At 43.3% G+C, this 26,119-nt stretch overlaps 4 protein-coding genes across 18 annotated transcripts in view; 2 read left to right on the top strand and 2 right to left on the bottom strand.

Annotated features, from left to right (window-relative positions):
* The window catches only part of sptan1 (spectrin alpha, non-erythrocytic 1), a 55,106-nt gene extending 51,431 nt beyond the window's left edge, over positions 1–3,675 (top strand). For all 11 annotated transcript variants that reach the window (XM_014142961.3, XM_082956352.1, XM_082956344.1 and 8 more), the window contains 5 exons: positions 1,992–2,188; positions 2,269–2,322; positions 2,582–2,728; positions 2,911–3,058; positions 3,256–3,675. In XM_014142961.3, the coding sequence (XP_013998436.2) occupies positions 1,992–2,188; positions 2,269–2,322; positions 2,582–2,728; positions 2,911–3,058; positions 3,256–3,381 (672 nt within the window). In that variant the 3' untranslated portion in view covers positions 3,382–3,675. The remainder of the gene's footprint in view (positions 1–1,991; positions 2,189–2,268; positions 2,323–2,581; positions 2,729–2,910; positions 3,059–3,255) is intronic.
* Positions 3,676–8,159, bottom strand: dync2i2 (dynein 2 intermediate chain 2). 4 transcript variants are annotated; one of them, XM_045693215.1, is made up of 9 exons: positions 7,703–8,159; positions 6,863–7,145; positions 6,478–6,587; positions 6,225–6,382; positions 5,996–6,105; positions 5,463–5,630; positions 5,061–5,293; positions 4,420–4,577; positions 3,676–4,155 (listed from the first exon to the last, which is right to left on the bottom strand). In XM_045693215.1, exons 1-9 carry the CDS (start codon positions 7,768–7,770, stop codon positions 3,917–3,919), a joined length of 1,527 nt encoding a protein of 508 aa, XP_045549171.1. In that variant the 5' UTR covers positions 7,771–8,159; the 3' UTR covers positions 3,676–3,916. The 4 variants fall into 4 exon arrangements, with proteins under 4 accessions (XP_045549171.1, XP_013998516.1, XP_013998494.1 ...); XM_014143041.2 differs by having other exon boundaries at positions 6,863–7,002; positions 7,703–8,155; XM_014143019.2 differs by having other exon boundaries at positions 6,863–7,123; positions 7,703–8,153.
* A 404-nt stretch (positions 8,160–8,563) lies between these two features.
* On the bottom strand, positions 8,564–12,393 carry LOC106570595 (protein SET). Its single transcript, XM_014143052.3, has 8 exons — positions 12,124–12,393; positions 11,128–11,185; positions 10,889–11,031; positions 10,613–10,716; positions 10,425–10,538; positions 10,113–10,283; positions 9,601–9,729; positions 8,564–9,462 (listed from the first exon to the last, which is right to left on the bottom strand). The coding sequence occupies exons 1-8, from the start codon at positions 12,191–12,193 to the stop codon at positions 9,442–9,444; spliced, it is 810 nt and encodes a 269-aa protein (XP_013998527.1). The 5' UTR covers positions 12,194–12,393; the 3' UTR covers positions 8,564–9,441.
* Positions 11,392–21,123, top strand: uap1l1 (UDP-N-acetylglucosamine pyrophosphorylase 1 like 1). Of its 2 annotated transcripts, none has more exons than XM_014143007.3 (9): positions 11,392–11,514; positions 16,077–16,281; positions 16,518–16,693; positions 17,502–17,674; positions 17,853–18,046; positions 18,331–18,471; positions 18,710–18,895; positions 19,102–19,168; positions 19,933–21,123. In XM_014143007.3, exons 1-9 carry the CDS (start codon positions 11,463–11,465, stop codon positions 20,020–20,022), a joined length of 1,284 nt encoding a protein of 427 aa, XP_013998482.1. In that variant the 5' UTR covers positions 11,392–11,462; the 3' UTR covers positions 20,023–21,123. The 2 variants fall into 2 exon arrangements, with proteins under 2 accessions (XP_013998482.1, XP_013998475.1); XM_014143000.3 differs by lacking the exon at positions 11,392–11,514 and adding an exon at positions 12,441–13,136.
* Positions 21,124–26,119: the final 4,996 nt, after the last annotated feature.

Here is a 26,119-nt window from a genome sequence, read left to right as displayed (position 1 = left end):
ATGTATGGGGGGCGTGAGGAGACCATCTTGGCTATTTCAAATCAAATAAAAATGTATTTGTGACATGCAACAAATACAACGGGTGTAGACTTTACCATGAAATGGTTTCTTATGAGCCCTTCCAAATAATACAGAATTTAAAAAAGTTATACTAATTTAAAATAATATCAGGAGGAATAAAATACACAGGTCAACATTCACAAGGCCGCAGAGCCAGACTGAATACCAGGACGTGTACTGCGAGCATGCGCTGACCAACTGGCAAGTGTCTTCACTGACATTTTCAACCTCTCCCTGTCTGAGTCTGTAATACCAACATGTTTCAAGCAGACCACCATAGTCCCTGTGCCCAAGAACACTAAGGTAACATTTACATTTAAGTCATTTAGCAGACGCTCTTATCCAGAGCGACTTACAAATTGGGTAACCTGCCTAAATGACTACCGACCTGTAGCACGTCTGTAGCCATGAAGTGCTTTGAAAGGCTGGTCATGGCTCACGTCAACACCATTATCCCAGAAACCCTAGACCCACTCCAATTTGCATACCGCACCAACAGATCCACAGATGATGCAATTTCTATTGCACTCCACACTGCTCTTTCACACCTGGACAAAAGGAACACCTACGTGAGAATGCGGTTCATTGACTACAGCTCAGCGTTCCAACACCATAGTGCCTTCAAAGCTCATCACTAAGCTAAGGATCCTGGGACTAAATACCTCCATCTGCAACTGGATCCTGGACTTCCTGACAGGCTGCCCCCAGGTGGTAAGGGTTGGTAACAACACATCCGCCACACTGATCCTCAACACAGGGGCCCCTCGGGTGCGTGCTCAACCCCCTCCTGTACTCCCTGTTCACTCTTGACTGCACGGCCAGGCACGACTCCAACACCATCATTAAGTTTGCTGATGACACAACAGTGGCCTGATCACAGACAATGATGAGACAGCCTATAGGGAGGTTGTCAGAGACCTGACCGTGTGGTGCAAGGACAACAACCTCTCCCTCAACGTGATCAAGACAAAGGAGATGATTGTGGACTACAGGAAAAGGAGGACCGAGCACACCCCCATTCTCATCAACGGGGCTGTAGTGGAGCAGGTTGAGAGCATCAAGTTCCTTGGCGTCCACATTAACAAACTAACATGGTCCAAGCACACCAAGACAGTCATGAAGAGGGCACGACAAAACCTATTCTCCCTCAGGAGACTGAAAATATTTGGCTTGAGTCCTCAGATCCTCAAAAGGTTCTACAGCTGCACCATCGAGAGCATCCTGACTGGTTGCATCACTGCCTGGTATGGCAATTGCTCGGCCTCCGACCGCAAGGCACTACAGAGGGTAGTGCGTATCACCGGAGCCAAGCTTTCTGCCATCCAGGACCTCTATACCAGGCGGTGTCAGAGGAAGGCCCTAAACATTGTCAAATACTCCAGCCACCCCAGTCATAGACTGTTCTCTCTGCTACCGCACGGCAAGCGGTACCGGAGCGCCAAGTCTAGGTCCAATAGGCTCCTATAGCTTCTACCCCCAAGCCATAAGACTCCTGAACAGCTAATCAAATGGCTACACAGACTATTTGCATTGCCCCCCCACTCCCACAACACTGCTGCTACTCTGTTATCTATGCATAGTCACTTTAGTAACTCTACCTACATGTACATATTACCTCGACACCGGTGCCCCCGAACATTGACATTGACTCTGTACCGCTACCCCCTGTATATAGCCCCGCTATTGTTATTTACTGCTGCTCTTTAATTATTTGTTATTCTTATTTCTTTTTTTAGGTATTTTCTTAACTGCATTGTTGGTTAAGGGCTTGTAAGCAAGCATTTCACCCTAAGGTCTACACCTGTTGTATTCGGCGCATGTGACAAATGACATTTGATTTAATATACACAGCAAGTACCAATTATATTTCAGCTGTATTGACTACTTTTGTAATTGCATACCCTCACCATTCTGTGTGCCACTGTCTGTAGCGCAAGCACCAGGAGATCCGGGCAATGCGTAGCCAGCTGAAGAAGATTGAGGACCTGGGTGCGGCCATGGAGGAGGCTCTGATCCTGGACAACAAGTACACAGAACACAGCACGGTGGGCCTGGCCCAGCAGTGGGACCAGCTAGACCAACTGGGCATGAGGATGCAGCACAACCTGGAGCAGCAGATCCAGGCCAGGTCAGAGAGACACACACATACAGTACCTCACAAGCAGTGAACATATTTCCTAATCTTGTCGTATCTCTCTTCCACCATAGGAACACCACTGGAGTGACAGAGGATGCCCTGAAGGAGTTCAGCATGATGTTCAAGTGAGTGGCGGCCATTTTAACATGATGCTCAAGTGAGTGGCGGCCATTTTAACATGATGTTGGAGTGGCGGCCATTTTAACAGTGGTGTTCAAGTGAGTGATGGCCATTTTAACATGGTGTTCAAGTGAGTGATGGCCATTTTAACATGGTGTTCAAGTGAGTGGGTGGTCATTTTCACCATACCTTCTAGTCATACCAAGTAGTTGCTTAAAGTAAAGAAACTCCCAATAATCTCAACCATGTTCTCTTTGCTCCCAGGCACTTTGACAAAGAGAAGTCTGGCCGTCTGAACCACCAGGAGTTCAAGTCGTGTCTGCGCTCACTGGGTTACGACCTGCCCATGGTGGAGGAGGGAGAGCCAGACCCCGAGTTTGAGTCCATCCTCGACACTGTCGACCCCAACAGGTCAGCAACCCCAGCTTTTTCACTCATCTCTACTTGGGGTTTTCGATCAGTAGTTTGAGCAAAGCCAACATTCACAAGAATGTGATTTTATTCAGAATGGGTGTGTCTTGTTGCCTCATTTTCTTCTATTCTTGTGTTTTTTGGTTTATTATGGGTAACTGATTTAATTGTGTGTTTTCCAGGGATGGCAATGTGTCCTTGCAGGAGTACATGGCCTTCATGATCAGCCGCGAGACAGAGAATGTCAAGTCCAGCGAGGAGATTGAGAGCGCCTTCCGAGCCCTCAGCGTCGATGCCAAGCCCTACGTTACCAAGGAGGAGCTCTACCAGGTACTTACAGTCCGGTCTTCCCTCCATCACTTTCTGGCTCTGTCAGTGCTTATAGAAATGAGTATTAAATAGGACCAGCATTTGAGTATGAGCTTCAGCCATAAGTTGCGCATTTATAAATGTCTCTTAAATAACTTAGCAAAACTTAAAAGGTTATAAAACCTCATACCTGACCATCTCTTCTCCTCTTCATTCAGAATCTGTCCAAGGAACAGGCAGACTACTGCATCTCGCACATGAAGCCCTACTTAGACAGCAAGGGCCGGGAAATGCCCTCGGCCTTCGACTTTGTCGAATTCACCCGCTCGCTTTTTGTCAACTGATCCCTTGCCTGCCAGTGACCAATCGGGATGCGTTTGTCACGCACACATACAAAAACACGGCTGAAACTGCATGATTCTGACACTAGAATACTCCATAGTTATCAGTATCTATCTATAGCTATATATCACTCTTTGTGCTTCACTGACGATAGCCTAGTGGATCTGTCTGCATTTGAATGTTTTAGCTGTTTTAGTGCTTTCGCTGGATTTAAGAACCTATAGATATGGTATGCTGTAACATCACAATAAGGACTGCGGTGTGCTTTAATAAACGCTACTGGTTAGAACTGGAAATGTGTTTTCTGTGCCTTTATTACATGTTTTCAGTACAAAAAAAAAGTCTTAACCAGTTCAGTACCTACTGAGTAATATTTGATGTTTCACCATCACAAAAGATAACAAATCCATCTAAAATAATATGGCACAAAAACCCACGTTCTTCTACCTATATACATCCACAGATGTGCCAGCAACCATGCACTGAGACGACCCTGTTATTCTGTAATTTCATTGGCCCTCTCCTTCCTGCCTCGACTCACTCTGCCACCTCATTAGCTAGTTGCTCCAGTTTGGCAGTCTCTCGGGGCCCCTGTTCCGTCAGCTCCGTGCTCAGGTGCCAGATGTTGACGGAGCCGTCGGCGTTGCCCACCGCTAGCAGGTCTTTCCGTCTGGGGTTGAACTCCAGGCAGTAGACTGGTTGGCCACCTGTGAGCTGGTCTAGGGTGGCTGCTGGTCTCAGGGACTTCCTGCCCAGATCAAATATCTGCACCAGACCTGGGAAGAGAGAAGGTTATGGGCTTTTAAACTTGGCTGTTTAGTGAAAAACTAAAAGGTTAATTGATGATCTTGAGTTAACTTTACATCAAGATGTGCCATTGTTTTTAGCGATTAGGGACTGTTTCAGACTGGAGTTAACTTATTGTAAGTCTGAATGGGGGGGGCCCTTAATGATTTTCAATATATTAACTCTGGCTCAAGTCACACCATTTATAGCGAAGTTCTGTGAACCAATTGAGAATGAGCTGAAATGGAGCATACCTTGTCCTGTGGCCGCAGCAAAGAGGAGGGGCCTTGTTGGTGACCAGCGTACCCCGAACACATATGAGTCGGACACCCGGAGCGAGAGCAGCGGATCGGGCTGCAGCAGAGAGTGAAGATGGGCCAGGCCGTCGGTCCCCACACTGACAAACAGGTTCCTTAGACACGAAATGGGAGTCAACTAGATCATAACTTTGATTCATTGACAGAATATGGTACTATAAAGCATTTTACAGCTGTAGAGTTCAAAACTTATTACGAGATGCGAGTTAGCTACGCGCTTCCGAATGTACTATAGGAACAGGGCAAACTGTTTAACAAACAGGTAAACATGAATAGCACTGGTTCGTTCCTGGGTTTTGGCATCAAAACACAGTATAATGACAAATTCCGAGTAAAGAAATGTTCAGTTCAATTCTCTTCTTTTTGTAAATCTTAAACCATAGTCTCAAGCATTCAGTCTGGTTAATTTCTCACTAAAACCACCTTCAGGCCTGACCATGGGGAAGATCTCATTTGCACTCCTCGCGTCATCTCCTTCTCAAAACCCACTGGAGGTCAGAGGGGAGGGACCTCTGGCTTTCTCATCCAAAGGGATGTGAGAAGTATGCAATTGATCTTCCCACCCATGTCTCTCTCACCTGTGGAAAGGGGAGCAGTGCAAAGAGTGGACAGGGCCTCCTCGGGGGCTGAAGGAGAACTGGGCTGGGGCACGCAGAGTCACACTCTCTCCATCGGGAGGTGCCGCTGCCAGCGTCTGTGCTGAGAAAGAGCACTTGAGGACCAGGCCGCTTTCGGAGCCCACCAGGAATGTGTCCAAGTCCCAGGGGGACAGGGCCAGGGAGGTGACCCCCACATTGCTGCTCCCTCTGTTCTGTAGCAGGCAGATACCATTACAAGAACAACATCAGGTTTAAGAAAATGTCCATAGATAAATGTCTTTTCAGACAATTTTGTAAATAACACAATCATATTTCATCTATTAATCACACATTTTCACGGTCTGTAAATCACCACATTGGCCCCTGTATCCCGAGTCTCACCTTGCTCAGTGCACTGTTGTGAGGCACCTGCTGTCTGACGAGGGCAAAGCCTGCACTGAGCACCAGCCTCCCCTCGTCTGAGTCCACTGTCCACAGCAGCACCCTGCCCCCAGAACCAGCACTCAGCACCACCATCTCCCCTCGCCTTGGTCCAGGGACCCAGGCTACCTGAAAACACACTTGTTCAGACCTGTGTCGTGTTTATTACGACTTGCAACTGAAAATTAGTGTTTCTTATTAGACAAGTCCAGGTTGTCCCTCAGTTTCAATCGCGTCTTCTGTTTTGTGCCTAATGAACACAACCCTGCTATCAAAAATCTTACTGTCGTCATCCCATAAAGATTCTCACCACTATGTGATATTAATGTGGTTTATTAGTAATATACAAGGGACCTACAGTACATAGGGACTGTGTACAAATTACACCATGAGAATAACCAATACTAGATAAAGCATTTACCATCAGTTAACATGTGTTCTCCTGAATGAAGGTGTATTTTAGTGCCATAGGAGACAGTATGAGGTGTCTATACCTGGTAGACTGGCTCCCGGTGAGAGTCGGTCGACATTCCTGTTTGCGCCAAAATTAGGTCCTGCGTCCTGTTTGTGTCCCAGACCACTACCTCTCCACTGTAAAGACCCCCTGTGGTGTTGGGTAGATGGTGAGAGAAGTAAGGAGTGAGCTACACAGGACTGTTGTATTTATGTACTTAGATCAGTTGGTGATCAAACCACTGGCAGAAGCAACATAGAAGTGCATACCAGCTATGAGAGAGGGTTGAGAGGGGTGGAAGGACAGAGACATGACTGGCCTGGCCACATCTATGACCGTGTCTGGTCGTTTGGGGTTCAGGCCTCTGCGGTCCAGGTTCCAAGTGCACACACAGGACTTCTCTGTGCTCCAGTCTCCGTCATCAACACTGAGACAGATAGGTCACTGTTCACCTCAAGTTCTGGCTACACAACTACGATGTTGGCAAACATGATGGCAAATGAATGTGAAGTTTGAACATACCGACCGAAGGCGCAGGCGATTACTGAACCTGTGCAACTCCAGGATACGCTGGTAACTTGAAGACCCTTCTCCTGGGCACTGGGGTGGTGGAGACAATGTATGCATGAAACCTACACATAAACACATTTTAGAATTGACAATTCAACATGGGGAAATGCACACAAAAACATTGTCCAATATCAAATAAAATTAGATTTGTCATATGCGCCGAATAGAACAGGTGAGCATTTCACCTTACAGTGAAATGCTTACTTACAAGCCGTTAACCAGCAATGCAGTTTTAATAAAGAGTTAAGAAAATATTTACTAAATAAAATAGTAAAAAAAAATGTTTTACATGGAAATATTGCACATTTTGTTAGTGTGTTACTTATACTATTCTCACCGTCTCGTTCTGATCCTCCCAATTCACGTCGAACCCATCAAACGCATGACTCTTGGCGTTGCTGGACAACTCCTTGACAACCATGTCCTCCACTCGATGCAGGAAGTCCCTCAGCCCGGGAGACTCTGGTCGGAGCTCACCTTTAAGGGGGAGTTGGTATATGAGGTGGTCTTGTGGATCCGTCTGGGTGCCATTATCTGCATTAAGCAGGGGCTGTATTTCAGCCTGAGCTGTGTGTACGGGCCGGGTTTGACAACCTCTCTGAAAAACCAACAGACATACCCTACTAGGATTATATTAGGCCTATATAAAATGTTTAAACATGCCCATACCTGGCTTGATGATTGTCAAGAAGAAATGTTGCATTGCAAAAATAATGTTTCTGACTGCAGTTGACCCAAGTGTGTCAGTAATTCCACCAACTGTTGATGAGAAACCCACTTTTGTGTACCTTGTCATTATTCAACTAACTACTAGTATGTTTAGAAATGTGTTGGGCTTCACAACAACGCTGAAAATGACACGTTGGACAATGCACGTGGTCAGCCCACCACCAACACTGATCAGGATGTGCCGACTGTTGCTCCAGACTATCATCGCTAACTAGCTAACTATTTTGGCTAGCTAAAAAAAGGCATTGATTGGCAGATTCAAGAGCTTTAGCAATATTCGACACTGGTAGTATTCACGTGTCTGATCTTTTCAGGGCCTATAGCCTTGTCATATATGGCCAGTTAAGTAAACGTACACGAAATAGTTAGCTAGCTAAACAACAAAAATCAGCTAGCATGCCATAGCAAACCTCTGATGCTAGCTAACTAGGTAGTCAACAGAACATACCGATTCCTGTGCAAACTGTTGCGATTTCCTCCACAGCGACTCAACGCCCAAGGCATCCAAAGTTTCATCAGTGAACATGATTACTGTGCCTCATAGACGTACTTGTTTAGCTAGTAGCACATTAATAATATCCCCATATGGCTTTACATATCAGTGAACTTGATTGTATCTATTCAACACAAACAGCCATGTTTAGAGATGGATTTACTTCCGTGTATCGCTGCTTCCTTGGAAACACTTCGACGATGGGACCAATCCGTTTTTTTTCTAAACACCACGCGCATTCCCATCTCATTGGTCCCGGGTCGTCATTTTGGCCGTTGGAATACTTTCACAATGCACCCTTCATTCTTCCCTGCCTTGAAGTAATCGGTGAAAGCAATAACTTGTTTGGTATTACAAATGGGTGACAAGGAGTGCCACGCAGGCTAGGTCTGACCTGGTGCAAGAACGACAACAGGGGCACACTGGCTGGGACAGTTTAAATTCTTTTTTTCCTCAAGCATTTGTGGTAGAATTCTTGCCTGCCAAGCAGGGGAAGGGCATGTTTATTTGAAGTATTTGGAATATACAGAATGCATTTCTGTGAGTAGACAAAAAGTTAGTGGTCCCATTGAATATGAATGACCCATCATTCAATCATAGATAGGGGCTTTATAAAAAAAAAAGGAAAGAAAGACTTGATTTAACAGTTATGGTGACTGGCTGTTGTGACTACAGAACAAGAATGGATGACCTTGAAAAGCTGATGATCAGTAGAAGGCTCTCCAGACAGTAACAATTCTTTCCCCATCAGCCTAAATTAGATATTTTACTCCCACAACACACATTGTGTCAAAACAGTTCAGAAACTACCCCAAACACTTGTGTATACATTTATTGTAACAAAGCAACTGGTACACTTAAATGTTAATGTGAACAGTTTTCCAGTGGAAAAGGTGGAGATCACTAGTATATCCTATGAGATTCTATAGGGACTTTACTTTTTTCTTAAATAACCTGTTAATTAGCCAAGCTCAAAATTACAAGAATACATTTTTTGGGTTTTGTTTTTATTAAAAATGTAATTTTCAAACCTCACGGGTGTCTGTAAAACATTACAATGAAAAGTCAATCAACATAAACCCAAATGTTGAGGTGTCAAATGCCCACTTACCCCACCAAACCCCATTTAACTGTCTACAATAATAACCGTGTCATACCAAGATATCAACCCCAAAACATTTACAATCGCTGACAGGAACAAGCCGGTGCTTTCCGTTAGTACAACGCATGACGAAGAAAATGTGTCAACTCCAGAAGACCCCCCCCCCCCCCCAAACTCTGCATTAAAGAAAATGTAGAAAATAAAATGTGGCCAGGGATGCTAAGTTATCACTGCACCATTGCTTATCTTTATTCAACTCACAAGTTAACAGAAACCTTATTTATCATACATATAAATTGCTATTCGACTTTATTTTAGTCTAAGATGACGTGCAGAATGCTTGTACTTTTCTTTTATTGGTCTTCATGGACATGTGTAGTTTTATGACACGCGAGACGGCAGAGTTTTCTGATCTGGGAATTTACTCGTCTTCAGACATGGTATGGACAGGCGGAAGCTTGTGGAACAGGAGACAGAGCACAAAATAATACAAAAATAAAATGAAAACAAAGCTTCTTGCTCCTAAGCGTTGAAGGATGATTAGAGGGAAAGAATGGGCAAAGGTATAGGTTGGAATATGTCCTTTTCTGCCTTAATCATCCTCGCCGTCATCCTGTAGAAAAGAGATACACGTTTAACCCCATGCCTGTAAAGACGAACATTTCAGACAAGTGGCAGTCTACCAACAATTTCTTTTATAACGTTGACAATATTGTCCAAACAAGTCCGGAGTGAATGAACTCTACCATACCTCCCCATCTTCTCCTTCCTCATCATCATCTTCCTCTCCTTCATCCTCATCTCCTTCCTCATCGATGTCCTCCAAGCCCTCTTCCTCATCGTCCTCACCTTCCCCTTCCTCATCATCCATGTCAGGGACCTTGTCGAGTTGAGATGTTATATGAATACGAGTTCCCAAACATAATGCCAGCATGAGACGATTTACAGTCCAGAATCTAGGCATCCAGTTGAGATGTCTAGGTGGTTGGATATGGTTTAGTCATGTTCCGTAGAACCCTATGGTTATACAACAGGTCTGAAAGTGTCCCCGGGAACAGCCCTTAGAAAAAAATCTTGCGATTTCACCTTTTACAGAGCCACTTTGGTCTAACCCTATGGCCGTAATGCCAAGATATTTTGGATAATTGTAAGAAACACACAGAATACTCTAGCAGAGTAAGACTAGGCTGACACCAATTCAAAAATGTTTAGCACACCACGGGCAGTCAACAAAGAACTATGGACAAAAGCATGGAATCATACCAGGTAATACTGCAATGGGTTTGGCCAGATGTCATCCTTAACGACCTCTCCTAGTTCGTCTGCCCCTGCATCGGAGTGATCTGTGAACCAGGTGAAGAAGCTCTCTGGTTCTTCGTGTTGCCTCTTCTTACCAGCTTTGTTCGGCGTTTGGCCGGCACGCTTTGTCAGGTCCTGTGAGAGGGGACAAATGAATAAAAACAGCAACGCCATGCATTTTGCTTTTCTCCAGCATGATGCCACAAGACAGGACTTGAAATATAAAAAAAGACTACATATAAGAGACACTGTAAAAATTGAGATGTGTAAACATACCTTTCCAGCCTTCCATTTGATTTCAGTTGACTTTGAAGATGGGTCCCCACTTTCATTCAAGTGAAACTCTTTGGAGAGGATTTTGTTCTCAAAGTACGGGTTCTCATCAAAGTACTGAAAAAAACAATCTGGTTAATTTACGCACCATTTTGTTTGAAATGCACAATCCAAAAAAGACAAATACTTACAAAATCTATTCTGTAACCCGACTTGATGTCCTCAAACTCAGTCACCTCCACTCTGGTAAGGTAATGAAGTGCCTCCTCATCCTCCTCACCAAGAAGGGCTGAAACTGAGAACAAGAATACATTTACATAGAAAGTTTGTCACTGAACAACAGTTTGTATATCAATCCCTTAAATCCGACTGATGGAAACATTTGTCAGGTGCAGAATCCCACCATGTACAATTCCTCAAGAAAAGAACATGAACTAGTAAAATAAGAGCATAATATCTGAACTTACCTTGTGGGTGGTTGACGAATGTAGTGACCCAGAAGTTTGGGATTTTAGCTATGAGGTCTGACCGCTTCTGGAAGAATGGCTGGCGTAACTTATTGTACTTCTGCTCTACTTTTAAAATTTCCTCACTGGCCTGTTCGTTCAATCTACAGGGAAGAGAATTGTGCAACACAATTTGATGAGATTGATAAGGTAAAAGGTCAGTCTTATAAACCACAAACGTTTCAGGATAATTAGCTCACCTGTCAATTTCATTTTGTACTTCGTCAATGTGTTCAATAGCTTCTTGTTGCTCTTTTTCTGAAAGATTAAATTTGTGTTAATTTTTTAAAACAAATTAATGAAATTGGATGGGCATGTAGAACATATTGATGGTAAAAATGAAGACATGGTAAAGAACCAACGTAAACAACGTATAGTACACGAAGACTTGCGCATTGGGTACCCAAGCTAAGCATTCCACCATCTTTTGTAGTAACGATTAGCTCTCAAGCTATGGAGTAAGAGGCTCTCTAGCTAAGCTAGCAAAAGTACTCTGATGCAGCTTCCTGCTGTTTCTCAAGGCCGCGTGGTTTGAATGAAGTGGCCGCCGCACGCTGGGGATTGGCTTCGCCCCTCACAGACAGACGGTTGGTATTACAGCCGACTATTAGTGTCTTACTAGTGCAATATTTTTGCAGTAATCTATAAATCTGTGTCGACCCTAGTGCTGCATTTTGTTCGTTTACGATGGCAAGTAAGTACTTCTACGCGTGGGTGCAAACCGCGATGGCGGAGCAACAATGAATGTTGGGCCTCACGCAAACAAATGTTAGCTTGCTAGCCAGCTTAGCTGCCGCATTTGTTAGTCTACTAACTAGCTGGCTATTTCGCAAACAACGTTAGTTAACAAAACATGTGTAAGGTACTTAACCTTAAGAAGTTACTTTAATTTGGAAGTACACGCGAATTACTCCCAAACCTGCGTGGCACAATGAGCTTGTGCAAGGCACAACATGGCCTCCTCCAACGACGTTGTAGCATAGTTGGCTAGCCAGTTAGCGAGCAAGTTCTGTTCTCACTACTAGTCCTGCGCGAGACATCACATTTCACCGTTGGCTAAAGCCTCCATCAAATAAGTACATCGTTTCGGACTAACTAAAGTGTGTTCGCTTAACCAAAAGTATACGCCATGGTAACAGTTTTGCAATATAAAAACAACTATAAATTGCGTTGTATAGGAGGCCGCCATTTCTTACCGGAGGTCTCGTCCGCTCCATCATGATTAGAGTTCTCCTTTCTAACGACTTTCGCCGACGAGGCTGCCATGATTTTCGAACACCGTAGATGTTTGCGTCAGAATATATATTCCCTGTTGTTTAGACTTCTCCTCGGGGAAGAGAAAGGTGAAGTTCCACCTTGTATGGTGGAGAGTGCAAATAAAGCGTGTCGTGAACGAGAGAGGCTTTGCTCATGCACACACTCTCCTCTTCTCGCGCCCGCCAGAACGCGCATCCCCCCATAACACATAAAAACTCCTCCCCCAACAGAACGGGTTCGCCGTGTTGAAATCGAATACTTTAAACATGCATCCTTCTTTCGTTGGCGCGATCAAACGATTTCCACTCGAAGTAGTGTTTCTATTTCTCCGGGGCTGCAGTTGGATACTGTAGTCATTGTCCCGTGTTTGTAATATGGCAAGCTAACCACTGAAAGAAAACCGCATCTAAAACGAAAATGTTTCTTCATATTTTGATGAATACGCAGCTGTGTGGTTTTGCTTTGCCCAGCCACAGGCAGCAACTCAAATGTAATCACAAGACAGCCTTTGTGTATTTTGCTCTTTCCTCCTGAGTCCTGCACTAGTCACGAGTTCCTGACGAAGGGAGTAACAAACCGAAGATAGACCAAGTCAAACTAATCTTTACCACTGCTGTGTAACATGGTATAGGTTAACGTCTTTCTTCTGAATATTAGGTCGTGAAAATGCTTTCATTTGAGGAAATAAAATCTTCTTTAGAACATGCAGGACAGTCTCATGTTCTGCAATTTTGGTCTGAACTTTCTGAGGATGACAAAAGCACATTTATGGTTGAGTTGTCTCAGTTGGACTTCAATGAATTGCGGGAACACTGTGAACGGGCGGCGGAGTCTGCTAAAGCTGATCATTCCGCAACAGCGGCGGACCAGCAAATTGAGCCAGTATCTTCAGAATTCATCGGGAGCATTCGGAAGAGTGATCACACCGCCTTAACTGGCTGGGAAAATGAAGGTAGGCTACTGTATTCTCGATATGAGAAAAGTAAACACTCAACTAGCTAATTTGAAGTGAAATCAGGAATTGCCAATAACGAAGTAATCCCCGCCTCGGGATGGTGCTGGAGAAAATGTAACCTCTTAAATTCATAGACAGCGATATGGGATGCAATATACCATATAAAACGTATAGTTTTAAGCATGTTTTAAATCTATACAGTGGTTTTTTAATGTAATTATTTGTTATACAATGTTTAGAAACATTACTCCATTACTACTCCAATGTTTAGAAACATTACTCCATTTTAGAAACATTGGAGTGGGTATCCAAGCGTTTCAAGAGCGTTGGGCCAGTAACCGAAAGGTTGCCGGTTCGATTCCTCGTGCTGGATAGGTGCAACATCTGTTGACGTGCTCTTGAGCATGGCACGTCATCCTAATTGCTCCTGTAATCGCCAAATACAACAGGTAGACTTTACCGTGAAATGCTATTGTACGAGCCCTTAACCAACAATGCAGTTCAAGAAATAGAGTTAAGAAAATATTTACTAAATAAACTGAAGTAAAAAATAAACACAATAAAATAACTTACGAGTCTATATATTGGTACAGAGTCAATGTGCGGGTGTACAGGTTAGTCGAGGTAATTTGTACATGTAGGTAAGGGTAAAGTGACTGCATAGATAATAAACAGCAAGTAGCAGCAGTGTAAAAACAAATAGTCTGGTTGGCCATTTGATGAATTGTTCAGCAGTCTTATGGCTTGGGTGTAGAAACTGTTAAGGAGCCTTTTGGACCCAGACTTGGCGCTCTGGTACCGCTTGCCGTGCGGTAGCAGAGAGAACTGTCTATGACTTGGGTAACTGGAGTAGTTGACAATTTTTTGGGCCTTCCTCTGACACCGCCTAGTATATAGGTCCTGGATGGCAGGAAGCATGGCCCCAGTGATGGGCCGTATGCACTACCCTCTGTAGCGCCTTACGGTTGATGCCGAGCAGTTGCCATACAAGGCAGTGATACAACCGGCCACGATGCTCTCGATGGTGCAGCTGTATAACCTTTTGAAGGATCTGGGGACCCATACCAAATCTTTTCACTCTCCTGGGGGAAAAGGTGTTGTCGTGCCCTCTTCACAACTGTCTTGGTGTGTTTGGACTAGAGGTCGACCGATTAATCGGAATGGCCGATTAATTATGGCCGATTTCAAGTTTTCATAACATTCGGAAATCGGTATTTTTGGTCACTGATTTGGGTGGTTTTTATTTTTTTGGTATTTTTTTTTTTTTTTACACACCTTTATTTAACTAGGCAAGTCAGTTAAGAACACATTCTTATTTTCAATGACGGCCTAGGAACGGTGGGTTAACTGCCTTGTTCAAGGGCAGAACGACAGATTTTTACCTTGTTAGTCCAACGCTCTAATCACCTGCCTTACATTGCACTCCACGAGGAGCCTGCCTGTTACGCGAGGGCAGCAAGAAGCCAAGGTAAGTTGCTAGCTAGCATTAAACTTATAAAAAACAATCAATGTTCACATAATCACTAGTTAACTACACATGGTTGGTGATATTACTAGTTTATCTAGCGTGTCCTGCGTTGCATATAATCGAATCGGTGCCTGTTAATTTCTCATCGAATCACAGCCTACTTCGCCAAACGGGTGATGATTTAGCACTGTCGTTGCACCTAACCATAAACATCAATGCCTTTCTTTAAAATCAATACACAAGTATATATTTTTAAACCTGCATATTTAGTTAATATTGCCTGCTAACATGAGTTTCTTATAATTAGGGAAATTGTGTCACTTCTCTTGCGTTTCGTGCAAGCAGTCAGGGTATATGCAGCAGTTTGGGCCACCTGGCTTTTTGCAAACTGTGTGAAGTCCATTTATTCCTAACAAAGACCGTAATTAATTTGCCAGAATTGTACATAATTATGACATAACATTGAAGGTTGTACAATGTAACAGGAATATTTAGACTTATGGATGCCACCCGTTAGATAAAATACGGACCGGTTTATAGCGGACCGGTTTAAGTTTATAGCCTACTGCTCAAAGAGGGTAGCCTCATGAACCATCCTGATCTCACAAACTTACATATGTGAGATCAGGGTGGTTCGTACGAGGCTACAAAGAGGGGTGGGCTATCATCTGATCATAGCGAATGTAGATTATGTAAATCCGATAGCTAGTTAGCTACACTGTTGAAACAATTCCAACTAGTCTTTACTTGTGATTGGAGTTCATTCTGCTGCTGACATCTGCCTCTTAGGCTTACTAACAAACAGTCGAATTGAAGCCTTCCCTTGCAACTCAAATGGAAGCCACTTCTACACTACCGTTCAGCGCTGGTTGCTTCCCACTGGGCACAGACGTCAATTCAACATCTACGTCGTTGAATTGAAATGGCGTGGAAACAACGTTTATTCAACCAGTGTGTGTCCAGTAGCTTCTGCCTGCAGGACGAGTGTAGGTGCCAGCGCTCATGGGGTCAGTGAAGTGGGGGAGGGGGAATTTTCCAAGAAATTAGCTAGTTTGATGGGAAATACATTTAAATAACAAGAGAGAAAACAATGAAAAAATGTAATGATTAAAAAAACTCTCTCATAGGAGGGCAAAAGGGCAGGTGCTCAGGCACCCTTAGACCTCTATCTGTGCATGTGCCTGGGTCCCACTCTCATTTGAATGTATGGCAATTACACTTACATTTTGATCAAGCATAGGTCTGGGATTCCCAAAATGTCTATTTTTTTGTTGTAATGGTAAATGAGGACTGTCAGGCCACTGTAGTGCACCAACATAGCTTACTCTATAAAACCACAGCAAATGCAAATGTTGATACTAACACCTGTTTGGTGAATGTCAGTGTCAACCTTGTTTCTTTGGTTTGTCTGTGCTCTGTCATGGTGCTGTAATGATTGTTTTGTTTCCTCTGGTATTGTCCTTTTACAGGGTTTTTGCAAATTTCCCAGAACAGAGTGGCTGTGCTGCTGTTGGCTGGTGGCCAGGGGACCCGTCTTGGGGTTCCATACCCCAAAGGGATGTACAATGTGGGTCTCCCGAGCAGCAAAACTCTGTATCAAATCCAGGCAGAGCGCATCTGCAAAATACAGGAGCTGGCGAATGCAAAGCATGGATCAAAGTGCACAGTACCATGGTGAGATCTCATGGTGGTCAATTGACTGCTCTCATTTTATGAGCTGGCACAATTTCAATTCAGTGCAATATGTGTAGAATCAGATTCATTTCCAAACACATGATCAAAACACTTAAACTGCAGATCACACAATACTATATTTGCAAACTTCAAAGTTCTCAATTTGACTGAGCGTTCCTTTTCTCTGACATTGGTTTTCCTCTATGTGCTCTATGCTACTGTTCTGCCATCATCAGGTACATCATGACCAGTGAGTTTACCCTGGATCCTACCAAGAAGTTCTTCCAGGAGAATAAGTACTTTGGTCTGGATCCCTCTGACGTGGTCATGTTCGAGCAAAGGATGATCCCTGCTGTGACCTTTGATGGAAAGGTCATCCTACAGGACAAAGGGAAGATAGCTATGGCCCCAGGTAAGAAAATGGCATGGAGTGGGTTGGCAGATTAAAGTGAAGTTTCTGTTAAATCAGGAATATGTAACTTTTTGGGCAACCTGACCAAATTCATATAGAAATGTGAGTTACAGATCTGTCATTCTCGTTGAAAGCAAGTCTAAGAAGCAGTAGGCTATTTCTATGCTTCTCGTTCTTAATTTTTCGTTTTTCATCTTTTACTTTCGGTTTTGTACACCAGTTTCAAACAGCTGAAAATACAATATTTTTGGTTATGGAAAACATTTCACGGCAGTTTAGATGGTATAATGAGTCTCTACTCCCCTCAAACTCAACTCTGGACCTCGGAAGCCAGTTCCACTGCATTTTTTCATTGTTCCCATTTAATCAGCGACTGCTTTAGACTTGGGACACCAGGTGTGTGAAATTAATTATTAGGTAGAGCAGGAAACCAGCATGCTCCGCACCTTGTAGGGTAAGAATACTCCTGCTCTACACAATGACTGCTTGTTTTGTCACATAAACTGAAATTAGGCTAACTATTAGAATTTGAACAATCAGGAAATGGCATATTCTCATTCACCCCTTTAGATTTGTGTGTATTAGGTAGTTGTTGGGGAATTGTTAGATTACTTGTTAGATATTACTGCACTGTTGGAACTAGAAGCACAAGCATTTCGCTACACCCACAATAACATCTGCTAACCATGTGTATGTGACCAATACAATTTGATTTGATTTCTGCATATTGCATCTTTAATGCAATTTAGTTGATAGGGGCAGTGCATATGAATCCATGTTTCTCTTTTCCGTCTCTCTAACCTTTTAGATGGAAACGGTGGCCTGTACCGAGCTCTGGTGGATAACAAGGTACTTGAGAACATGGAGAAGAGGGGTGTGGAGTACCTCCACGTCTACTGTGTAGACAACATCCTGGTCAAAATGGCCGACCCCATCTTCATTGGTTTCTGCGTGAGCAAAGGAGCAGACTGCGGTGCCAAGGTAAACGAAAGGCAATCATCACACCCACAGTGTAATCATGCGGGCATGTTTTCCTGATCCACACTTATTAGGTTGTATACTTGTTATAACTTGGTCACATGCATGTTATTTATATTCACATTTGGTTCTACGTTCTTAAGATTTCAAATATTATGACAGTTGACATGACTATTTCCAGGTAGTTGAGAAGGCGTACCCAGCGGAGCCGGTGGGCGTGGTGTGCAAGGTGAAGGGGGTGTACCAGGTGGTGGAGTACAGCGAGCTCCGCCCAGAGACGGCCGAGCAGCGAGACCCAAGAGGAGAGCTGGTGTACAGCGCAGGAAACATCTGCAACCACTTCTTCACACGGCCCTTCCTCAACGAAGTGGCACAGTGAGTGAGAGGAAGAGATGTATACTGTAATAGGGCAAAAATAAAACCACTATGTACAAGTCATGTGCACAAGAAGAAGAAAAAAATGAAAACAATTCTTACTGAAAGTAATGGTTGAATAAATTAAATTAACATTCATTTCTGGAATGGAATGAGTTGAAATTACATGGACCCCACTCCTGCACAAATTTGCACACGGTCACATTGCTGATACAACTGTCTGGGCAAAACCAACTTGTGATAACAGTTTGTAATGTCTTCCATTCGTCCACCTATCTCCTCAGGAAGTTTCAGGGCCAGCTGAAGCAGCATGTGGCACTTAAGAAAGTCCCTTTTGTGGACAGAGAAGGAAACCTGGTGAAACCCACCACGCCCAATGGCATCAAAATGGAGAAGTTTGTTTTTGATGTCTTTCAGTTTTCAAGGTGAAATTCAAATTTTGTGACACCTTTTGCATTAGACATTTTTTTTTTACAGTTTCCAATATTTAAATGATATTCTAGGCAATTTTACTGTTACATAGTAACCATAAATTCACTGCTTATTTTACCAAAATGATTGCTTATTTAAACAATGTAATATTAATGCATGTAAAATATTTTGCTACTGAATGACATTCTCCAGCACACCAAATATGAGACATTTTCCTCCTGACATTGGCAGGAAATTTGTGGCATTTGAGGTTCTGAGAGAGGAAGAATTCTCGCCATTGAAAAATGCTGATGGGGCACCTCTGGACACTCCTACCACAGCCAGACAATCCTTACTGGCACAGCACTACCGCTGGGCGATGGCTGCAGGAGCCAGCTTCCTGGATGCCCAAGGGAAAGCCCTACCTCCTAGACCCAGGTGGGAGTGAGCGCTACTCTACATAAAATATGGGGATCTCAATGGGGATTAGAGGGTGGGTGTGTGCACGTGTGCACTTATCTCACCAATAAATCACAGTTGGGATTATATAAATTGCAGACATCTTTTATTTTTTCCCTATATGTTCTGTCTAGCACCTGAAAAATTGGGATAATGATCTATTTCCTTTTTCACATTCTTGTTAGGGTGACACGGGATGAAGACCCACCAGTTGTCTGTGAGATCTCCCCGCTGGTGTCTTTCTTCGGAGAGGTGAGGCCACAACAACAGTTCCTACGTGATGTCACTTCCTGCCCTTATTTCCTCCCATTGGAGTCTCCTAACAATATGACCATTAATATTTCATCTGCAGGGTCCAGTGTTGAGTTTCTCTGTAAGGTTACATTAGACTGAGCAGTTACTTCACCACTCTAATATTGTTAATGTGCACTCATGGCAAATTAGGAAAGTGGTCTGTTTTATTCTTGTCCTCAAGAAGATATCCACTGGCACTTTCCCATGAGAGTGTGGGGGGGGGGGGGTTTACTCTAAATGCACACTTTCAAATAAATCCTCCCATTGAAGTCAATGGGAGACTTGGACCAATTAATTTTTTTTAGCTAAGTGCGTGGATCTCAACTTTTTAAAAACTTGCACTTATATGAGGGAAATGTCAGCTCGAAGTATGGGAGGAGTTAGTGTGAATAGATAATGCAAATCATTACAAGGACACCTATCGCATTATGGTCCCCTCTCACAGACTCGTCAGTCTAAACTGCTCAGTCAAGTATGGCAGACTCATCCATATATTTATATATTCTTATTCCATTCCTTTACTTAGATTTGTGTGTATTAAGTAGTTGTTGTGGAATTATTAGATTACATGTTAGATATTGCTGCACTGTCGGAACTAGAAGCACAAGCATTTCGCTACACTTGCACTAACATCTGCTAGCCATGTGGATGTGACCAATAACATTTGATTTGACTAAAGCTGCTCTCTCCATATCTGCTCTCTTCATGTCTGTCTCCCCCAGGGTTTGGAGCAGCTGCTGGGACAGAAGGTCCTGACGACCCCCTTCCTTCTGGATGAGAACAGGGCAAAAGAACTCCTCCAGGCCCAGTAGCTAGCTCTACAGTACACTGTTCCCATCAGATGGGCTTACTTCTTGAGCAGTTGGGTCTGTTGATATGAGATGCTCATTCCTTGGCTGAATTTCAAAATGGAGCCCTTTGTTGCCCCTAATGGCATGTTTCTCATAACCAGGGTTGGGTAGGTTACTTTCTAAGTGTAATCCGTAACAACTTTTGGATTACCCAAAATCAGTACTGTAATCTGATGACTTTGTTACTTTTAGATGACTTTCCCCTTAAGAGACAGAAGAAGACAAAGGATACATCAAATGCATTTGGTGTGCCGTTATAGTGGTCTCTGACTTGTGGTCAGACTCGCTCAGGTGGAACAAACTTTAACTTGTGCCTTTTTCAATGCTTAATTGAATGTAATTGAGAAAACCGAAAGGTGTCAATGTATCCTTTCTGAATTTAAAAGTAATCGAAGAAGAAATCATTTAGTTTTTCAAAAGTATCTGTAATCTGATAACAATATTTTAGCTGGTAATGTAACTGATTACAGTTGTTTTTTTTGGTAATCAGATTAACTGATTACATGTAGAAGTAATCAGTTACTATAAAAACCATGCTCATAACTATCTGGTCCTTTCAGATTTTCATGAAATGTTGAGGAAAGGGGACTAAGGGTCTGTTTGGAATTCAGCACCAGAGCACAAAGATGCATTGGCAATTACAAGGGAATTTTTGTATCCACATTTTTTTCATCCAAACATGCTCATTACAATGTTGTCCCATTCTCTTCCATGATCTATTGCTTAAAAGGAAACGCATTATTCTAGCACTTTAAGACACATTGTGTTTATCTTCTGATTATACACATTTCAGTTCATTTTATGGACTTCATTTAAACGGGATACACATTTCTGTATGCATTTGGAAAAGTGAAATGGTCTAAAAGTTATTGATAAAGCAAAACTCAAGTACTGTAATCATGATACCTTAATACCAAGGAACTAATATAAAACATCGGATTATAGTTTTACTTTATGATACACTTTGAGGAAATGAATTGACCTTTTTTTACCCTGTTTGTATAATGTGTCAAATGTTAATGATCAAAGCAACTGCAAATTATAAAGCTTTTCTATACCCCAGCCTTTCTGTATGAAACACATCTTTTCTTTTATACATTTTTCTTTACCTCTGGTTTTCAGTAGGTACCACAGCCAAGAAGTCAAAATTGGCTATGTTGTAAAAATGAATGAAAACAAAAAAATGTTGGTCTTAATTTAAGGTTAGACATTAAGTTAGGATCGGGTTAAGATTAGGTTTTAAATAAAATTTGAAGAACATAGACTTTGTGGCTGTGACAACCCTCCCCTTTGGATCATCATAATTCAGTCGAAAATGAGTCAATATTGCCATCCAATGGTAACATAACGCTTAACGTGATTCAGTTTCCATCCAGTACAGTACACAGATTTTTAGTTTGTTGCAACGTTCATATGCCACTCGGAAATAACAACTATCTGACTGAACAAGTCAGGGTAAAAGTTGTTTCCCCATATTCCAACTCGTAATTATGTTTTTGAGTGTCATAAATGAACTGTTTTGGCCTCGGAATATCTTTATATGGCCCGTTGTTAGATAGCACTTGAATACCAAACTAATTTCCCAGTCAGCGTTCTGGAATTCCGAGAGGACATTAATTCAGCAACAATCTATGTATACGATGTCATAATGTACCACGTGAATGCAACTGACCAATAGAACTAACGTATCCGTAGGAACGACAGCAACCCGGACAGTAATATTGCAGCCCTCCAGAGATGCTTTCGATCATATTTATTAGAGCGAAAAGGATTTGAGTACTTTTTGGGGATTCGGACGAAATATAGTCAGCTCACTAGTTGTCAGGTTGTATGCATCTAAGCAGAAAAATAAGACTTAAGATGTATTTTTTTACAAAATTAACTAAAGTAAGAGTGACAAAATAACAGTAAGGAGGCTATATACAGGGGGTACCGAGTCAATGTGCGGGGATACAGGTTAGTCGAGATAATTGAGTTAATATGTATGGGGTAAAGTGACTATGCATACATAATGGATAATAAACAGCGTGTAGCAGCAGTGTAAGAAAGAGGGGTTGGTCAATGGAGATATTCCGGGTAGCCATTTGATTAGCTGTTCAGGAGACTTAGGGCTTGGGGGTAGAGGCTGTTCAGAAGCCTTTTGGACCTAGACTTGGTGCTCTGGTACCGCTTGCCGTGCGGTAGCAGAGAGAACAGTCTGACTAGGGTGGCTGGAGTCTTTGGCAATTTTTAGGGCCTTCCTAACGCCACCTGGTATAAAGGTCCTGTATGGCAGGAAGCTTGGCCCCAGTGATGTACTGGGCCGTACGCACTACCCTCTGTAGCGCCTTGCGGTCAGAGGCCGAGCCGTTTCCATTCCATGCGGTGATGCCACCGGTCAGGATGCTCTCGATGGTGCAGCTGTTTAACTTTTTGAGGATCTGAGGACCCATGCCAAATCTTTTCATTCTCCTGAGGGAGAATAGGTGTTGTCGTGCCCTCTTCACGACTGTCGTGGTGTATTTGGACCATGATAGTTTGGTGATGTGGACGCCAAGGAACTTGAAGCTCTCAACCTGCTCCACTAGAGCCCCGTCGATGAGAATGGGGGCTGCTCGGCCCTCCTTTTCCTATAGTCCACAATCATCTCCTTTGTGTTGATCACGTCGATGGAGAGGTTGTTGTCTTGGCACCACACTTCCAGGTCTCAACTCTTCCCTATAGGCTGTCTATCATTGTCAATGATCAAACTTAATGATGGTGTTGGAGTCGTGCTTGGCCACGAAGTCATGGGTGAACAGGGAGTACAGGAGGGGACTAAGCATGTACCCCTGAGGGGCACCTGTGTTGAGGATCAGCGTGGCAGAAGTGTTGTTTGCCTACCCTTATCACCTGGGGGCGGCCCGTCAGGAAGTCCAGGATCCAGTTGCAGAGGGAGCTATTTAGTCCCAGGGTCCTTAGCTTAGTGATGAGCTTTGAAAGCACTATGGTGTTGAATGCTGAGCTGTTGTCAATGAACCACATTCTCACGTAGGTGTTCCTTTTGTCCAGTGGGAAAGGGCAGTCTTGAGTGCAATAGAGATTGCGTCATCTGTGGATCTATTGGGGCGGTATGCAAATTGGAGTGGGTCTAGGGTTTCTGGGATGATGGTGTTGATGTGAGCCATGACCAGCCTTTCAAAGCATTTCATGGCTACAGACGTGAGTGCTACGGGCTGGTTGTCATTTAGGAAGGTTACCTTGGTGTTATTGGGCACAGGGACTATGGTGGTCTGCTTCAAACATGTAGGTATTACAGACTCGGCCAGGAACAGGTTGAAAATGTCAGTGAAGATACTTGCCAGTTTTTCAGCGCATGCTCAGAGTACACGTCCTGGCAATCCATGTGGCCATGTGAATGTTGACCTGTTTAAAAGGTCTTACATCGGCTACGGCGAGCGTGATCACACAGTCGTCCGGAACAGCTGGTGTGCTCATGCATGCTTCAATGTTGCTTGCCTCGAAGCACGCATATAAGTCATTTAGCTAGTCTGGTAGGCTTGTGTCACTGGGCAACTCGCGGCTGGGCTTCCCTTTGTAGTCCGAAATAGTTTGCAAGCCCTGCCACATCCGACGAGCATCAGAGCCGGTGTAGTAGGTTTCAGTCTTAGTCCTGTATTTACGCTTTGCCTGTTTGATGGTTCGTCTGAGGGCATAGCAGGATTTTTTTATAAGCATCCAGGTCCTTGAAAGCGGAAGCTCTACCCTTTAGCTCAGTGCGGATGTTGCCTGTAATCCATGACTTCAGGTTGGGGTATATACATACGGTCACTGTGGGGACAATGTCACCGATGCACTTATTGATGAAGCTGGTGACTGATGTGGTATACTCCTCAATGCCATCGGATGAGTCCCGGAACATACTCCAGTCTGTGCTAGCAAAACAGTCCTGTAGCTTAGCATCTGCGTCATCTGACCACTTCCGTATTGAGTGAGTCACTGGTACTTCCTGCTTTAGTTTTCGCTTGTAAGCAGGAATCAGAAGGATAGAATTGTGGTCAGATTTGCCAAATGGAGGGAGAGGAAGAGCTTTGTACACATCTCTGTGTGTGGAGTAACGGTGGTGTACAGTTTTTTTTTCCCTCTTGTTGCACATGTAACATGCTGCTAGAAATGAGGTAAAACGGATTTAAGTTTCCCTGCATTAAAGTCCCCGGCCACTAGGAGCGCCGCCTCGATGAGCATTCGCTTGTTTGCTTATGGCTTTATATAGCTCGTTGAGTGCGGTCTCAGTGCCAGCATCGGTTTGTGGTGGTAAATAGATAGCTACAAAAAAAATATAGATAAACTCTCTTGGTAAATAGTGTGGTCTACATCTTATCATGAGATACCCTACCTCAGGTAAGCAAAACCTTGAGACTTCCTTAATATTTGATTTCGCTCACCAGCTGTTATTGACAAATAGACACAGACCGCCACGTGTAGCTGCACGTTGAAAAATGTTAGGATTTTCAAAAATCTCATTTTCCAAAATGGTAGATTATGTTAACCAAAATTCAGAAATTACATTATGCTATAGAGACCTGTGATTATTCACTGTTTTTATTTTATTTATCCTTTATTTAAACTAGGCAAGTCAGTTAAGAACAAATTCTTATTTGCAATGACGACCTACCCCAGCTAAACCCGGACAATGCTGGGCCAATTGTGCAGTGCCCTATGGGACTCCCAATCACAGCCGGTTGTGATACAGCCTGGAATCGAACCAGGGCCTGTAGTGACACCTCTAGCACTGAGATGCAGTGCATTAGACCGCTGCGCCAGTCTGGAGCTGTTAAGGGTTCATACCCCCTTTTCCATTACTTTTAACCAAATGTTCATTACTATTATTATAGCCTACATGAAAAAGCATTATTGTAACTGGAAGGCTGCTGTGTCTGATCCCATGTAGGCCTACCATCTCCTGCCATTGTGCCCTTCATCAATGCACTTAACCCTCCAAAGTAAAACTGCACTGTTAGTTACATGTCAACATGTGGTCAACCCTCAATCCGGAGAACTCATTTTATAAAATGATTCCCTCATTCAATGAATTAGGGATCAAATGGATAAGGTAGGCTACTTCAAAGCAACGTATCTAAATAGACAAAGTTATGCAACACCCAATGCCCCTGTGTGAAAAAGTAATTGCCCCATTACACTCAATAACTGTTTGTGCCATCTTTAGCTGCAATGACTTCAACCAAACGCTTCCTGTAGTTGTTGATCAGTCTCTCATGTCACTGTGGAGGAATTTTGGCCCATTCTTCCATGCAGAACTACTTTATCTCAGCGACATTTGTAGGTTTTCAAGCATGAACTGCTAATTTCAAGTCCTGCCACAACATCTCAATTGGGATTAGGTCTGGACTTTGACTAGGCCATTCCAAAACTTTCAATTTGTTGCTTTTTAGCTATTTTCATGTAGACTTGTGTGTTTTGGATCATTGTCTTGCTGCATGACCCAGCTGCGCTTCAGGTTCAGCTCACAGATGGATGGCCTGACATTCTCCTTTAGAATTATCTGATACAGAGCATAATTCATGGTAACCTTCTATTAAGGCAAGTCGTCCAGGTCCTGAGGCAGCAAAGCATCCCCAAACCATCACACGACCACCACCATTCTTGACTGTTGGTATAAGGTTCTTACTGTGGATTGCAGTGGTTGGTTTTCGCCAGGCGTAATGGGAACCACGTCATCCAAAAAGGTATACTTTTGACTCATCTGTCCATAGAACATTCTTCCAAGAGTCTTTATGATCATCCAGGTGTTTTTTGGCAAAACTTCAGTAAATGTTTTGGATGAGATGTGTCCCATTATGTCTGACGAGATGAGTCGTCATTTCCTGTTACATCATGATTGTGGTGACCCACAGGGTATGCAGTGCAAGGTTTTCTTCCAGCCCATATGCTTTTGTGCTGGGCTGGAACAAAAACATCACCATTTGGATTGTATGAATACAACCGTATGCCACAGGGGTTATGTAATAGTCCTGCAACCTTTATGAGGATGATGCTAAACAACTTTGGGGATCAGAACTTTCTTAGCCTGCTGTGTTAC

Source organism: Salmo salar, chromosome 01, assembly GCF_965601325.2.
Source record: "Salmo salar chromosome 01, fSalSal1, whole genome shotgun sequence".
In the NCBI taxonomy this organism is placed as follows: domain Eukaryota; kingdom Metazoa; phylum Chordata; class Actinopteri; order Salmoniformes; family Salmonidae; genus Salmo; species Salmo salar.
The sequence above is the reverse complement of the archived record's forward strand: the minus strand, read 5'-3'. Positions and strand labels throughout refer to the sequence as shown.